Source organism: Pyxicephalus adspersus, chromosome 8 (assembly GCF_032062135.1).
Source record: "Pyxicephalus adspersus chromosome 8, UCB_Pads_2.0, whole genome shotgun sequence".
Lineage (NCBI taxonomy): Eukaryota > Metazoa > Chordata > Amphibia > Anura > Pyxicephalidae > Pyxicephalus > Pyxicephalus adspersus.
Window position 1 is genome coordinate 67,647,689 of NC_092865.1, and position 17,051 is coordinate 67,664,739.

General features: G+C 37.2%; 1 protein-coding gene across 1 annotated transcript in view; it reads right to left on the minus strand.

Moving 5' to 3' along the window:
- Window positions 1-17,051, minus strand: part of ACAD9 (acyl-CoA dehydrogenase family member 9) — a 40,302-nt gene that overhangs the window by 1,680 nt on the left and 21,571 nt on the right. The window contains exons 6-17 of the mRNA XM_072421232.1: window positions 16,313-16,391; window positions 15,029-15,203; window positions 9,619-9,692; window positions 9,276-9,351; window positions 6,987-7,057; window positions 6,000-6,119; window positions 5,345-5,473; window positions 3,769-3,848; window positions 2,470-2,473; window positions 1,691-1,768; window positions 1,318-1,446; window positions 308-380 (exon numbers count right to left, since the gene is read on the minus strand). Of these exons, the coding sequence (XP_072277333.1) occupies window positions 308-380; window positions 1,318-1,446; window positions 1,691-1,768; window positions 2,470-2,473; window positions 3,769-3,848; window positions 5,345-5,473; window positions 6,000-6,119; window positions 6,987-7,057; window positions 9,276-9,351; window positions 9,619-9,692; window positions 15,029-15,203; window positions 16,313-16,391 (1,088 nt within the window). The remainder of the gene's footprint in view (window positions 1-307; window positions 381-1,317; window positions 1,447-1,690; window positions 1,769-2,469; window positions 2,474-3,768; window positions 3,849-5,344; window positions 5,474-5,999; window positions 6,120-6,986; window positions 7,058-9,275; window positions 9,352-9,618; window positions 9,693-15,028; window positions 15,204-16,312; window positions 16,392-17,051) is intronic.

The following is a 17,051-nucleotide window of genomic DNA, read 5'->3' on the forward strand; positions in this document are numbered from 1 at the left end:
TTCTTTTGGCCCATCAATATGAGGAGCTCCTTCACTAATCAACAGGAATGTCTGGGAGGAAGAAGAAGGTATGCAAGCTTCAACACTAATAGGTTCTAATCCACAAACCACTGATACTTGCTAGTAAACTTTATACTAGTTAGAAGCTTTTTAATGTTATTATGAGAGAGGCACTTCAATTGTGTATTTCATTGAGCTGATTGCAGTCTTTTAAAAACCATATAAAGTTTTCAGATGAAAACAATTACCTTTACCTCCTAAATATATATATGACAGTAAAATGACTGAATTCTATCAGTTTACTTACTTTTTCCCAGCTGAGCCATCATGTAGTTGTTCTTGAAGTGTGTCTCGGTGCAGAACATGTTTGCAATCAGAACCTGAAACACAGAATCATATATTGTAGTTAGAGCAGTCAGGTAAGTGGTGGGTGGAAAGACCAAATTTTAAGGGTTACTATGAGGAATACAGAGAACCTTTTAATAATTTATATTAAATTTAATATGGTGTAATTTTCAAGCTGCCATAGAGCTTTTACTCCCACTAGGCTGTAACTTATATCTACTCAACCAAATCAGCCAGCTGTCAAATATTTACAGTGTCAACATGAAACATGACTGTATTCTAATGTTTTATTAGTGTCAGGATAGCAATAGATAAGGAAGTATATTACAAAGATGACTAGCAGCTAAGAATAAAGACACGGTTTAGCAGAGAAAGCCCCCTGATGCATAAAACCCTCCTCACTTAATAAAAATGTGTTCTAAAATCAGGGTGCATGGGTCCTTTCGGACTGCTTCCTTTTCCATAAATGTATTCCAGAAGTAAGGACCTCTGAGATTTCATCCTAGCAACATGATGATGTGTTCTCATAGCACCGAAAAATGCTAGAAAAATAATAACCAAGTCCGACACGGGATGGGGTAAGGGATGGAGAGGCGCTCATGTGACTAAAGGGTTCCTTCCTCCTCGTAGGGATGATGACATTTTATTGCAAGGATTGAAAAGAAAATGTAATGATCAGTGGATTGCAATATTAGAACTATGATAATTGGCAATTCTATGAATATCTGCTCTATCAGGAAGTCATTTTTTAGCCCTGAAATATATTAGAAAGTGTTTCCGTGAGTTATCAGATACACATCATCTTTTTTTGTCTCCATGTAATCTGTGAATACAATAATCCCTTTATAATCAAAAGCTGTACAGAGTCGGGGCTCTAAGATCAGAGTAATTTCCATTGCTGTGCCATCATCACATATGGTAATTTATAATCTAATCCTTTGTACTTAAACATCTGAACAGTCTAAAACTTACGTCATGATCGTGATTTCGCAGGCCGATGCTGATGGAGCGACTTGCTCTAGATATTACAGCTGTCATGGCATAAAGATTAATAAGAATATCTGCCACTCTTTTCAGTGCAAGCTGCTCATCCACAATTGTCTGCGGAAGAAAAAAAAAATAAATTCAGTCTGTGGGATAGCAATTTACTTTACAGTAATCAGATTTTATTTCTCCCAGAACAAGAATCTTTCCTTTCATTAGATATATCGCTCATACCACCCAATAATGGTCAAAATATTTTACTAGCTCTGCTTAATTCCAATAGACTAGCTCGAGTAATCATTTACTAACAAAAATGATTTAGTTTTCTTCATTAAAATGATCTCAGAGGAAAAAACTTTACCTTGCCAAACCTGTACAACAAATTTTCCACAGTATTTCCAAAGTAGTATACATTCCGCTCCAGCATCTTGGCACTGTCCTGTGGGAAGAAACATTCAGAGTTAAGCGCCAAGTTTTTATTCTTTTGCTTTTAACAAGAAGTGTCAGAAAAGTAGGTGAACAGTAAGCAGGGCGTTACAAATAACAAAATACCGATTAAAAAAGAAATCATCCTATTTGCAAGCTTTTTGTACCATTTCAGCTTCAGCACATGTTGATCTTTATGGACCGGAGCAATTTTTACATTTCTATTATGGGCCTATTGATACTGAAGGTGGAATAAATAAATGGTAAAAAAAATATTTGTTTTTTTACTTGAAAAGTCATGTGCAAAGTAAAGAAAATTCCATGTAGATAGACGTTATTAGCATAGACAATGTATTTTGTTACAGTGAGCCCAATTTATTAAAGCTCTCAAAGACTGGAGAAAACAGACTATCATAGGAGAAGCTGGATGATACAAAAAACCTGGAATGGATTTCTATATTGCTAATAGTTGGCAAATGTTTTCAGTGCTAGACCAGATCCAATCCAGGTTTGTTGGATCATCCAGGTTCAGCCCATGATAGTCCGTCTTCTTCAGTTTTGGACAGCTTTGATAAATCAGGGCCATTGTGTACAAAGAGGCAGCCTGGAGCAAAGCACCAGATCCAGCTGTCAGAATTACAGCCTAGCCTCACTGACAACTACGACTGATTAGCTGCAATAGTTCAATAGGAGTGCGATATACACCCAGAGTACTTCACTGAAAAACAATATACAGTCCACATGGAATTGTATGTTAATGCTCTAACCTCCTGGGCGTTTACCCCGAGGCTGGTTTGGGGTAAGAAAACATGCTACAATCGTTTATCCCGAACCAGGCTCGGGGTAGCTAAAAATATAACACGTTACAGTGCAATCCGATTGTCATACAACATTGTATGACAACCAGATTACACCTGAAAAAAAATACTTACCTTGTCCCCGCAGCTTCCCCAGGGACGTCTGTCCTCTTCTGTCTTCATCAAGCATGTGCAGTGACAACCTCCGGGGTTTCCTGGTGACGTCGGTGCGGGCGGGAAATTCGAAACACTTTGTATTAAATTCAATACAAAAAAGCTGTATTGAGTCCAATACAAAGAGATCTTTATATAATATATATATAATTGTATTATATATATATTATATAAGCTACTGTACAGGTACATTACATTATACACTATTTTTTTTTATAATGCTTGTTAAAAAAATTTTTTTTAAAGTTTATCTAAATTATTACAGCACTGTACACCAAATGATAGCCAGATTTGGGCTGCTGATCTGTATCAGTGTATTGGCTATGTGAGTTGTTAATATACAGCTACATACCTTGGAATCTTTATTTTCTCTTTTATAATGTTCATGTAGTATGAAGAATATAACTTACTGGTTATGGAAGAAGAGAGATACATGGAACTAAAGATAACATAATATGTGTACAGCAATCATCTTTGTTTGGGGATTTAGCATCGGCATCTCCTCACTTATCACAGCACATATTCTGAAACTAGTGTTCATCACTGAATTTGGTTCTATTTCTAGGCACTAGCTTTTTTAATGAATACTTATGATCACTTAATGGTAAAGTGAATTGGTTTCATTGTGACATACAGTAGATTTTTTTCTGGCCTTTTTGGACAATATGGACATTTTGTATTAGTGAACTGTTTAATATATACACATTATTTTTCAAAGTAGCAAAAATACACACCAAAAAATAAAAATGTAAAATTATAAAGGAAACGGCATTATTTTATATCGGGGGTAAAAAAAAACAAAAAAAAAACAATGCTGCCAGCTCAATGAAGCGTCTCCCAGACCCAGCAATCCTGCTAGACCATTGTTCTCTGAGCAGCGCTGATGATTACAGCAGTCTCCATGGGTCATCCTGCTGCTCCTCCATGACTGCCCTAGTGCAACCTGCTCAGTGTCATTCAATCATTATGCAATCTGCATTACGGTAATATTATTTAGGATAGTTCAGATGTGCTTTAACAGACAACACAAAGAAAAACTTACTTTATTTTCTCAGTCAATATTTTTCCTGCATGTTGCATCCCTGTAAGAGCAATGTACATCCGCAAAATTTCATTTGTCCCCTACAAAAAAAAAATTTCCTTTCATTCAAAATACATTACATCCTGTACTGTAAAGTTTCCAAATATCATTACTACCTGGCAGAGATTGCCGGTGAGGAGTTCAAAGCAATTTGACAACAGGCAAGTGAATGCATTAAACACAATTAAACCTGAAGAGCTGAACACTAATGGGATGGGTTGTTTTAGCAGATCTAGCAGGAATGTGATCCAAGTTCAGGATGGCTGACGGAAATATGGAAATGGCCGCATTCACAGCTTTACACAACTTACAGATCTGAAGTGTACTGACTAAGCAGCATAACCTTCAATATTGTGTATGAATAGCACATTATGTCAAGGCGGGACTGGCAGTAGATTTCTATTTAAATGGCACATTCATTGTTACATAATGAGGCTTTTAGATTTTAGGCTGCTTTAGTGAGGCCATTTCTACAGCTTTTTACCTATCTCACAATTCCTGTATCAGATGAATATTATCGCCATGTCACCTGTTGTATATTCGGTTAGGTTTTGCTTTTTTAAAAGCGTAATGAAGGACAAACCACGAAGATGAATTTTCTTTATTATGTGTGGATGGAAATAAAACCTTGCACTGGAGGACTATGGACATGAAATATGGTGTAAGAGAACTATATAACTTATTAAGGCAGAATAAAGTTCATGTCAATGTGAACCTATAGATAAAAATAATATTTCATCAACCGCTTGTTATAGACAGTATTGTGCTTGACAGTGACATGACTACAGACTACAGATAAAGACGTAAATACTGCATAAACTGTCAGTTATATAAATAGGTGACACTAAATTAAATCAAGTAACATTGATATAAACGGTAATCTATTTTCACATTATGATTATAGTCTGATCTGTTCTGAAGAGTTGGAATGATGGGGATAATAAAATTCTGACCTGTACCAACATTTCCTTCTATAGCAGCATAGACTTCATTCACATTGTTTATTCAGATAGCTGGTCTGACAGACATTGGTTGAGAGTGAATGTATAGACAGCCATATTTCTGCTTTATCAGTCCTTTACAGAAAGTTGCATGTGCTATAATATACAACCAGTCTGCTTTGGAATTACAAATAGAAATTAGCATTTAAACATAAAAAAGGATAAATTTAAATTAAAAAAAGGCCATCAGAGGCATACCCCTACACTGGAGACAGAGGGACCGGCAGTCTATGTCTATGGGAATTTGTTGTGTAGGAGCAGCCAGAGCCATGGAGGACATCAAGCTTGAGAGCTCACTGCTAGGAGTCATCTAAGCAAGGTAGGTCGCTACAGGCTGGCAGTTTGTTTTTGTTTCCTTTCTCTGAATCATCAAACTGTGGTGTTAAAACTGTGTGTGTGTGTATATATATATATATATATATATATATATATATTCATGCACATACATTTAATACCTGAAAAGAATTTCTATTTTTTTAATGCCTAAAACTACAGTTCCTGAAATATATAGATATGGGAAAACACAGATCACTTACCTCAAAGATAAGAAGAATACGGCTGTCTCGAAGGTAACGCTCATATGGATAATCCTTCATATAACCCAATCCTCCGAGGATCTGCAGGGCTTCGCTAACACACTCCCATGCCCCTTCAGAGCTGAAAACCTGATACAGCAAAATCCAAAACCACGTTACAGTACATGTAGCACTGGAGAAAAACGTTTGTTTTAGGGAATTTTTAGGAGGATGGTGCCTTCTAGCTTCCCCCCTTCCTCTTTAAAAGCTATTCATCCTAGTAGCTTTTAAAGGTAAATACTTTTATTTCCTGAAGTTGCCTTGAAATTCCACTTCCTTCTGTGGATTAGTAGTGAACCATTCTCATAATAGACAGTTTTATTGTCAAAAAAGGATGGGGGTACAGCCAAAACATTTTTTTGGTTAGAACCGAGGTCAATATTTGCATATTAGAGCTCCCAGTAAAATGTATTGAATGAATCATGGCTGCCTGGATTCCTGAATTTGTGATCACATGTTCTACATGCAAATATGCAGACAAATCAGATCGTCATTTGTAGATGTATGTAACATTAACAAGGCTCTGAGACTTACAATACATTCATAGAGTACTCAGTATACAAAGCAGACTTTCGGGGTGCTAGGTACATACAAACTAACAGAAATGTTATCTTACCTTAACCATAGCAGCTTCAACAGAGCAATCTGGAAGCCCCGGCTTGTCCATCATGCCAGCAGTGAGGTAAGCCATGCTTTCCATGACGTAGACTTTTTGAGCCATGAGGGCAAATTTATCCTGGAGAATGACAACAGATTTTAGGTCATTGTTTATACTTATACTTAGTATGCATGCTACCTATTACCCCTTTTATATTCCTACTACTCCCTTTCACTACCATGAACTGTCTTATTGCCCATTAAGAATCTGTGGAAGGCAACAGTGGAGCAACAAATTATACCAATAATAGGAAGTGTTAAAATGTACCACTTTTTATTAATGCTACTGTCACTTTAATTAAAGGCTAGCACCGTCCAAAAAGCCGATATTTCATTTTTGTGTGGCTATTAGTAAATAGAATTTCATGTTGCCCTCAATGTTGCTCTCCACACCACTGATCTCCCTACCATTAGAATACCCTGTTCAGCGAAAACACCCAGCCAGTACTAAGCTGTATGACAGTGTTACATATATCTATTTCTTAATCAAGTAACAGCAAAATCCAAATAAAAGAGTGCTCCAGCTTAGTTCCAGCATGATGGAAAAAAAAGAAGAACTCTTGTCTTTGGACTGATTTACCTCCACTGGAACCTATTTAAGATGGTGTTGGGCTTTAAATATAATAAATATTTTTTTATCCATGTGCTGATTTCTCTTGTTCTCAGGTAAGAGGTTTCTTGTGGCATTCATTCCTCAACAACCATAACTGGCAGTGCAGCCAACAAAGCATTTCGCTTATCAGCTGACCCAGCAGCAAAAAGTTTGGTCTAGGCACAACAAGACCGTTCCATAAAAACTACTGGAAAAGCAGATTTAGATTCAGGCTAGACAGACCCAAACCTAATCCGTATTACTCTAAAGTCTTAGCATCACAGACATTTGTACAAACATAATGGTTGTCTATGTGTTTGCTTGATTAATCACAAATCTTCAATCCATTCTCACCTGAATCAATTCAAAGTCACTCAGCTTCTTATTGAATTGTTTCCTTGTGCAGGCATAGTCTGCGGTCATCTCTATTCAAACAGAAAGGCAGAAAATGGTTCATCAATTGCATGATATGTAGAATCTTCAACAAGATCACCTTGTAAAATATTCTGTTCTAATACAGCCTTTTACTAATTAAACCTAAATAAAGTCTTGTGAAGAATCTGCTAAATTGTTAGTCAATTTTTAATCAGAAATCTCCAGAGAAGCTCAATAGCAGAGACTGTTTTCGAGTTGGTCATGCTGGAGATATCGCACAGGTATAGATGTATTTCTCAATTAAAGCAGACATTCATCTCACACTTCTATTTTCAGGTAACCGAGTCAGGCAGCCCATGACATGAGCAAAAAAAGGATGACCCAAGTCTGCTTCATAGCTGGGCCATAAGATAAATGCTTTCTTTGTGTGGTTTCACTACTGGGCAGAAAAGTAAGCAAGCTATCATCATGTCAAATACCCCTTAGCAAACATTTAATATGTGTGTAAAGGTAACATACAGCTCAGGAAGAGATGACCTAATGGCATAATATGGCCATACAACCTGAAAACTAACATCTGCTGGATCATTGGGTAGGTTATTGTGAATACAAAGTGTTTTGACAACTATCAAGAACAACTGCATGCCTCCTGCTATTTGTAGGTTTTACATAAAACATTCTAATGCAGGGGTCAGCAAACTCCCGCCTGGCGGCCAAGCCAGTAAGTCCATTCCGGCCTAACGTCCCTCAAGTTGATCAGGCCTAATCCCAGCCGGTAGGGGTCGGCAACCCGCGGCTCCAGAGCCACATTAAGGGGACAGGGGTAAGGGGACAATCCCTCTCCTCTGTATGCATTGCTGAGGAGAGGGATTTCCCTTCAGGGGCGTTCCTGGTGGGGGGCGGAGCCATCAGCGTGAGACTAGGGAGAGAGTCCGGCCTAGTGTGCCTTCTTGACCTCCTAAAATGGCCTAGTAGCCAAAAAAGTTTGCTGACCCCTGTTCTAATGTAACCTAAGCCATATGTGATCTAATATTTAGTTTTAATGAAATCTAGAACAATAAATGATAACACACTAAAAAAAATGCTTAACTTGTATAAATAACCTGCAAAAGAAGAAAATCATAAATAGGCCACAATTTAATAAATTTACTATAACCCAAGTGTCAAAGTGCCCATAAAGTAAAAACATTCTTCAGTTTGGTAATGACCGTTCATATTCCTCACCTCATATATGGACTTTATACAAGGACAGTCATATAATGACAATCTCTAATGTTCAGTGTCTTAACATATGTCAATGTCAATACAGGTATGTATTTAGAATATGTTTACAGGCATATTTCAAGCATGGATCCAGTTTTTTAGTTTACTCTTTTGCATCAACTTAAGGTAAAAATACAGTTTGTTAAAGTTGATATGGGGAGCACCCCTAAGGGAGTATCCTCTGTACCCTGTGCATCCTCTTTCATACATATTTTTGTGTTTTCCAGCAAAGTCAGTGAATACCAAGCAGGAATGATAACAAGCCTTTTAGGAACATCCTAATATAAAGAGATCCGTATGTTCCAATGAGTGAGAATAGCACAACCCCAAATCATACAAACGGTCATTATTACACTTGCAGCACAAACATATCTCTATCATATAATAATGGCACAACAATAGTATACAACCTATATGGGGGATATTTTTCATTCGGTGTGAGATTTATCTGTTAAAAATGTGGTTTATGTGTTATTCTCCCATCATATTCTTCAGTCTAGATACAAGCTGTTGCAGTTGCATATCTTGTTTAGTATTCCGATTAATATATACAGTTTTGTTTCCCAGGGACTCAGACTTACACCCTGGATACTCTTGGATCTAATAGTCAAAATGTTGTTCACGCAGTAGAATATTGATGAATCATGTTACCTTTGATGCAGTTTGTCAGCATGAATGAATTTAGGTCAGGTCATCTACTGGTACTGATTCAATGGCTGTCAAAAACTTCATTCACAAAAGGTGATATTTTAAGTTTGCTTTCATCTGATTTTATGTACGCTGTCACATTTCTTCTCACTTTATGCTTCAATGCAATAGAACATGACTTTTGTTCCAATATAGGTCTCATATCTAAAGCTGTGTGTTTTGTAAGATCAATAAACCGAAAGGTAATGTTGTAATACCTTATTCTTACATTTTATGAATTATAAATATATTTATATTTCTGTCTTTTAGTAGTAATACATCTTTTACCAACTCTATATATCAGCATCCAATACCTACCAATTAATTTCTTTATCATCCCTGCAGAAGCTCTACCCATGCTAAATCTTCCACTGTTCAGAATATTCATGGCAACCTGAAAAATCAGACATCTCATAATAAGAAAAGGATAACATTTCTACAAGAGGAGGAATTGATCAGTTACATTGCACATATCACTGGCATTCAGGCACCTGTCAGGAAAGATTTCACACATTACATGGAGATTGTTTAGAAGCTGTTCTGTGAAATGGGGAAGCAAAGCAACAAATAACCAGTAAGGACAAGGTGACAGTGACTAGAATGTCGTCTGTGTGAGAGCAGAACAAATAAAGAAGCATCAACTGCAGGGATCGCTTCATACCTTAAAGCCTCCGCCGACCTCTCCAATGACATTTTCTACAGGGATCTTGGTGTTTTCAAAGTGAAGTTCGCAGGCTGAAATGAAATAGGGAAATGAGTGCACTCAATTTTATATTGATACCAATTATCCATTTGTTGTATATATATCATAGGTTACCAAACCGCCTCATAACTGTACAGCGTCAATATCTCCACAAGATAAAGTGCCCGGGATCCCACAATAATTACAGAATCCTACCCTAAACAGAATGGTCCTTGTTTCTGAAACACGCTCTGGCACACCTTGCTATTCACTATTGAGTCTACCCATCTACCCACCCAAGTATTTTATATAGTGCCGGAGTCCATGCGTTACTTGTCATGACACTTGAAATATAAGATTCCAGCGGAAGTGCTCAGTTTTATCAAGCAATACATACAATGCCAACAAATGGTACTCTGCTGAAATGTTCAGCCAGATCTGGAGATTCTAAATGGAAAAAATGACACAAATAATACAAAAGGACAAAGGGCAAAGTAGAAATGCCATTTTCAGAAGGGAAAAAAAAAAGTGCTGCAGCCAGGAGGAGAGGAGAGAAGACGAGGAGAGGAGAGAAGACAAGAAGCACGCAGGATCGCGGTATCGGGTAAGTATGTTACCGGTTTTAATTATTTTTAAAACTTGCATTCGCCGTATAGGACGCACCCACTTTTCCCCCCCAGTCTTATACGCCGAAAAATACGGTATATGCAAACTGCCTCACAAATGTGCCTCGTTTATATAAAAACTGGAGAAAGCGTCTGTTCAGCCATTAATAATCAGATCATTTCACTTTGCGGCCTGTAGCAGAATAATGACAGCTGTACTCCACTCATAGTAATCACATGTGCCCCATTATTCCAGCTTAGGACATAACAAGCAGCAGACTAATTCAAACAGAAGTTTTGTACTATATATATAAAGAAAAAAAATGATCTGATGGCATCTCGATTCAGTTTGAGGACTAAAAATCCATTAGATGATGGAAAATAAATGGCCTGAACCCTAAAAGTCAGGTGCATTCGTGGGAATAAAATTTGAGCATCATAAAGAATGCCATAGCTACATGTATCATGGATTTAGGCCACAAAAAGAAAATATATCTGCTTTCTTGTACAGAGTAAGCTCTTCTATCTTGTTCTGTGCCAATAATTAGCTTGATGGAGGGGTGGGCACAGACAATAAAAGATGTCAGGTACTGGATGCTGCTGGTCCGATGTGGTGCTATTTAAACAAATGGCTGCCTTTACCTATCAGATCCTGTTATATATTTATTCTACATTCTTAGGGCAGAAAAACTAAAGGACAGCATATTAGAAAACCAATCAGTGGTAATGTGCAACTACAGGCATATGCTGCACACCTAACCAACCGTTCAGGGGATTTAGTTTTGTTTTAAGAATTTATCCCAGACCAGGCCTTAGGGTTTATTTTACACTTGCAGATTTCAGGTGCAGTAAATTGTAAGCAGGTCTTTCATAAGATAGGTGGGAAATTGTTCTCTTCCCTACATACACAGGTCAGCCACATTGCCTCTGATGGCCGCAGCGTTCTTCCCATAGGGTATCCTGCTGCTATCTTACCAGACAAATACACCCAGTCACACACACACTGCAAAAATATGGTGATTTGTCAGACCAAGTCTTATTATTTCATTGGCCACAATTAAGTTAGTTCTTTTAATTTGTGCTACAGTAACTCTTCTTGGGAGTCAGACCAGTCAGCTTTTGGTACCCATTACATACACATCAATGTGCCTTGGGCTTCTTGGACCTCTTTACCAATGACAAACACACACACACACATATATACGGCTATTTTGGAGATGTTCTGACCCAGTTGTCTAGCTATCACAATTTGGCTCTTGTCAAAGTCACTCACATTTTAGAGAAGCCGTTCAGATAAGTAAACACAAGAACAGTTAGGACTTGATGCGTGTTTGATGCATCCGGATCAGGGACTCGTCACGTTTTTAAAACAGTTTAATAACAATAAAATGGAAAAACACCAAGATGTTCTGATTTCCCTAACCTACTACACAAGTTTTTTATTTTAAAAAAAAAGTGCACAGAAAATCCAATTACAGCTCTGAACGGAGCATAGTTTATCCATTGTGAAAAGTATGGTTTTCTTCATTCAGATACGCCTGCTTTTTGAATCACTGAGGGAACCTTAAAGGCCATTCCCAAAATCTGCAGACTGTGGAAAGCAGGAAATCCAATAAATCACAAAAGACAAAGTGACAAATGGATTTAATTAAAGCACCAAACTTTCTGTTGAACAGGTTAAAAGTTTAAGAGATTGTGAATTACAGAAATCCCTCACATTGCAAGTTCGGGAGTCAGTTTTTATTGTAGGAGTTGGAGGCAGAAAAAAGCCACCGGCTGGCATAGTATTCACGATTTACACCGCCAGCTCCCTATATATAAATATTTCATCCAACTTAAAGATGACACATCACCAAATTTTTTTTACATTATATAAAGCGTGGCTATATCTTTTATATAATAAAAAACAAACATTTTTTACACTTTTTTTCATTTTTTTTTGAAGGGAAGGACCCCTCCTCTTCCATTTTACTCGCTGCAAGGGTAAAGACTGAATGTGAAAGACGCAGCCTACCGGAATACATACCTCACGTATCCCAGGAGGCTTTGAGCTACTCCGGGAACATTTAAAAAAAAAAAAAAAAATCATGCATGCACAGTGATATTGGCACATTTTTTTTAATCATTTATTTTTATTTATTACATGTTCGGGAAGGTGCGTCATTCATTCTCACTCCTGCACAGGATTGGGTGCCATAAGAAGAAGATGAAAATGTCGGCTCCCGCTGTCCAGTTCGCGCTGGAAAGATGAAGGAGGAGGGGATGACACAGGACTGACTGGACTAGAATAGTGGAGGGATCAACAACTTTCCATGTATAAAGGGAAGTATTTTTTTTTTTTTACTGAAAGTTCCGCTTTAACAAACAAAATGACCAAGACTTACAGGAGACCACACCATGGCCAGTAGTGAATAGAGAGTGCCCAGTGTCAGTGGAAGAAAGAAATCCCCCGGCTTAGTGGTGAGTAGGAGTAAGAAATGTCTCAAGTTGTAGTCGGCAAAGAGTAGGAAAGAAAAATGGCCTAGCACCTGTGGCCAAAAAGTGATAGAGCCCCACAAGTGTAAAACCTTAATAGATTGCAGAGTTGGGGTGTAAAAGTATTTGATAATTAGTAAGATATATAAATCCCTCCTATTGTGTGTAAATTCCCCCACCTCCTAGATTGTAAGCTCTTCGGGGCAGGGTCCTCTCCTCCTATATTATTGTCTGTATCTGTCTGTCATTTGCAACCCCTATTTAATGTACAGCGCTGTGTAATAAGTTGGCGCTATATAAATCCTGTTTAATAATAATTAAAATAATAATAGGATCTGGGATGGAAAGATGTATTTTTGTAAACAACAAACAAATATGGGTTCTACTTTTAATTGCTGCTCTGATGATTGACTATCTATTTAAAGGTACATTTGTATTGTGGCAATAATTGACAATCCCTGGATGACTCCCATTTTGTGACCAGTTTGAGATTGGTCAGAATTGCTGCTTGCTTTGTTTGGGCTTCATGACAATTTTTGAGGGGATTACAGAGACATGGGGCAGATTACAAATATTCAACATAAGTGTATTTTTAACTATGAAAATTGTTTGTTACCAAAATGTTTTGTAAGTAACTGTAGTTCCCAATCTGCTGCTGAATTCCACAAAACACGTCAAGCAAGAAAATAAAGCTTGGGTTGGATGTTTTACATGTTTCCATTGATACAAGATTGTATGGTATTATAAAAATATTGTTGAATTTTTAAACAAAATGAAAACCTTTGCCTTAGTCTACATACACACATGCAATAATTATCGTTGGAAAGGAACGACTGACAAACGATTGTGTGGTAATCGTCTGGTAAAACTCCTGAAAAAAAGAGTACGATGAACGAAGAATGTCCCTGGAAACAAACGTCTGTCCCGGCGGATGTGATTGGGCGAAGGTCGTTCGCTATCTGTTGTATGTATGGTAGTGTAGTGATTGTAGATGATTCTGCGGTACACTTTCTCCTGTACATGTCAGTTCCTGCATCGTTCAAACAATCGTATCTAGTGTGTGTACATTATTGCTGGATTAATTCTTGAATTTCCAATGATAAAACTTTTATGGCTATGTACACACTGTGCAATGATGGAGTTGTTTGATGGTAAATATAGAATACGTTTTGTTTGTTTGCATTTGTTTGTTTTCAAATGTGGCAAAAGTCAAAATAAGAATGTAAGAAACTGTAATAAAAAATTGTTAGTGAAACTATAATTTTGTCCTGAATGTGTGGTATTCCCCTTAAAAACAAACCAGTAACTGCAGTTCCAATGTTTTTAGGTTCACAGGTTTACTTTGTCATGTCATCAAATCAGACTCCAGGAATTCACATATATTCACAAAGGAAGGACTGCAGACGGATCCTATGCATATGTACACACACAAAGGATGCAAAATTTAAATAGACGACAAGAAAACCTTTACACAGCTGTCTTATATAAAATGGTTTTGAGATAATATGGCCACAGAAAATAGGACATTTAAATAAAGATGAAAGGAACAGCTTTTGCTAACCTTCTAAACAAATTGTAGCACACTAAAGCTTTGGGCCCAATGTAAGTATTGGAGGATAGAAGTGTGTTTGCTGCCCATTGCAATCTAATTATAACATATTAAAAAGGTAGAAAATGCCAGTAATGTTTTTTCTTTTTAATTTACCAGTCAGATTTAAACTTGTTTTGAAGTTTCTGAATGTGTAGTAACGGGGGGAAGTAGTTTTATTGGTAAAGTGAAAAGTTCCATGAATTCTGGTTGAAGTAAAATCTCTACAGAGAAAAGTAAAGACTCTGCTATTGCAGATCTTTTGAAAGTTAGAATATCAGAAATCTTGATTTGTAAACTTGTTCTTAATCTGTGACGCATTGTAAGATCAAGCACAATCCCCAGGCAAAGCACTTATAAAAGGTTCCACGGAGTTAGTTTCCATATGGAAAAACGTTCCTCCTTAAGCTAAAAACTTGGTGGACTCTTCTCCTTTTAGCACATTACTATCTCAGCAACTGGTTTCATTCATTGCCCATTATTTCTGTTTAAAAGATCCTGATTGTGGCAATGGGAAATATATTCCCTTTTCTCCCTTCTTAGGAACAAAGTTTTGTTTTCAAGAGCACACAGTTTCCGTGCTTCTGAAATGTGGAGTCATGTAATTGTCATTTAATTGTGGTTTGCTGAATCACTTAGCTTCATTGTGAAAAGTGAATCCAGTCTTGGAGAGTTTAATAAATGTAACTGAATAGAGTGAAAAGAAATTAAAGGCCCTTACTGTTTGATCCTCGGATTCCCAGCTTGTCCTCAGGTTTCCCATGAGTAACACCACCAAACGCTCGCTCCACAATAAAGGCGGTTATCTTGTCCTTAGTGACACCATCTTTATCAACAACATCTGTCCTTGCAAACACTGTGAATATATCTGCCAGACCTCCATTGGATATCCATATCTATAAAAAGAAGATAACACATGATACATTACATATTGATTTGGATATTGTGATCATTAAATATTTTGCAATGACTGCTAGGTTCTTTTGGAGCAGAGGAAGGGAAGAGGACTTCTTTATTGGGGGCCTCTAAATGTAATAAGACGGTGACAGGAATTTCTGGAATAAAAATGCCGATGCTAAAAATTATCTGACAATCATTTAAATGTGTAGTGATATTTCTAATTAGTTTTAAAACTTGCTATCAAAAACAAGAAAACCACAATCTCTTGCATTCCTAACTAGTTACCGTTTGCATAATACTTGTATGTCTGCCCCTGGATTGTGTGACATGATTTCACGTGTTACACTCAATCCACACAATCCAAAACCATACCGCAGTAATAGGTTAGCAATTACTAAACTACCACTATAGGGCTTAATTATAAACATTTATAAACCGGATCAATTGACTTTAATGGTGGCAATCAGGAATTGATCACCATATCATAATTACCCTCAAATGAAACATAAATGGTGTACTGACTGACACTTTCTCCAATCTTAATTGTTCCCAGCCTTGCCACCATTTTTAAAAGTGTCAGTAGTGCCAATGGACTACAATTGTGGCTGTTGATCCCTATTGTATTCTATGATATTCCCACAAATGCTAACTGGCGATCATAAGAACGTGACCACCACTGGATAAATCTGGGATCCTCTAAAACTAAAAGTAGAACTTGCAAAAAGCACAATCTCCTAAGCTGACTGTCATTTTGTGGATAATTAAAAGCTACTTTTTTGGGATAGGTGAGATGTGTTTGGGATAGGTGAGATAGGTGAATGTGTTTGTGCATGATTCACTTAGCAGCACTGCTGTCAATGGCTCTAAGTACTCTAGAAGGCTCTGTGCAATGTACCGGTGCTCTAAAATAATAATAATAATAATTATTATTATTATTATTATTATTATTAAACAAGATTTATATAGCGCCAACATATTACGCAGCACTGTACATTAAATAGGGATTGCAAATGGCAGACTAATACAGACAGTGATACAGGAGGAGAGGACCCTGCCCCGAAGAGCTTACAATCTAGTAGAATAATGAGTAATAAAAATATTATACCTTTGAACCGTTCAAAATATAATGCTTTCCATCAGCACTTAAGGTGGCTCTAGATTTGATTGAAGCAGCATCACTCCCACTAGAATAGGAGAAAAATAAGACTCATTATAAAAGCATCACTTCATCCTGTACTTTTTATTAAAGAAGGCTTTGCCAATCTGGATCTACAGCTATAATTCAACTTCAGCTATAAATTGAGCAGCATTAAACAGGGAAAGAGTTCTGGCACAGTGCACAGCTGATGAACTCTTCCATCCTTCATTTTCCCTACTAGCAACTTTTCATACATTTCATTGCTTGGTAATTATAACCTAAAAACTTACGTTCAGAGTACTTTCCCCATCACTTTTACCTAAAAACAGCAGTTTTAGGCTGGGTCTATAAACACGGGAAACCATCCCACTGAAGTCAATAAAGCGTTTACCAGCGTTTTTCACGTGTTTTTGGTGTTATCCAGTGTTAACCCAGCGTTTGAAATTTTAAAACTTTGCAAGCAACGTTATAGATAAAGCTCATAAACGTGCCTGAAGGTAACGGTGTAGATTAGACCATTGGAATGCATGGGGATTTGCAACATGGGCTTTAAAAGCCTCAGGTTGAACGCTGGGGAAAACGTCCGTGAAGACAAAGCCTCTAGTAACAAATAGGCAACAACATACAATAAAACAATACTTTCAATATGAGTCAATCCTGAAGATAGCAGGGGTCCCACAAAAAATAAACATTAGTAGGTTACATA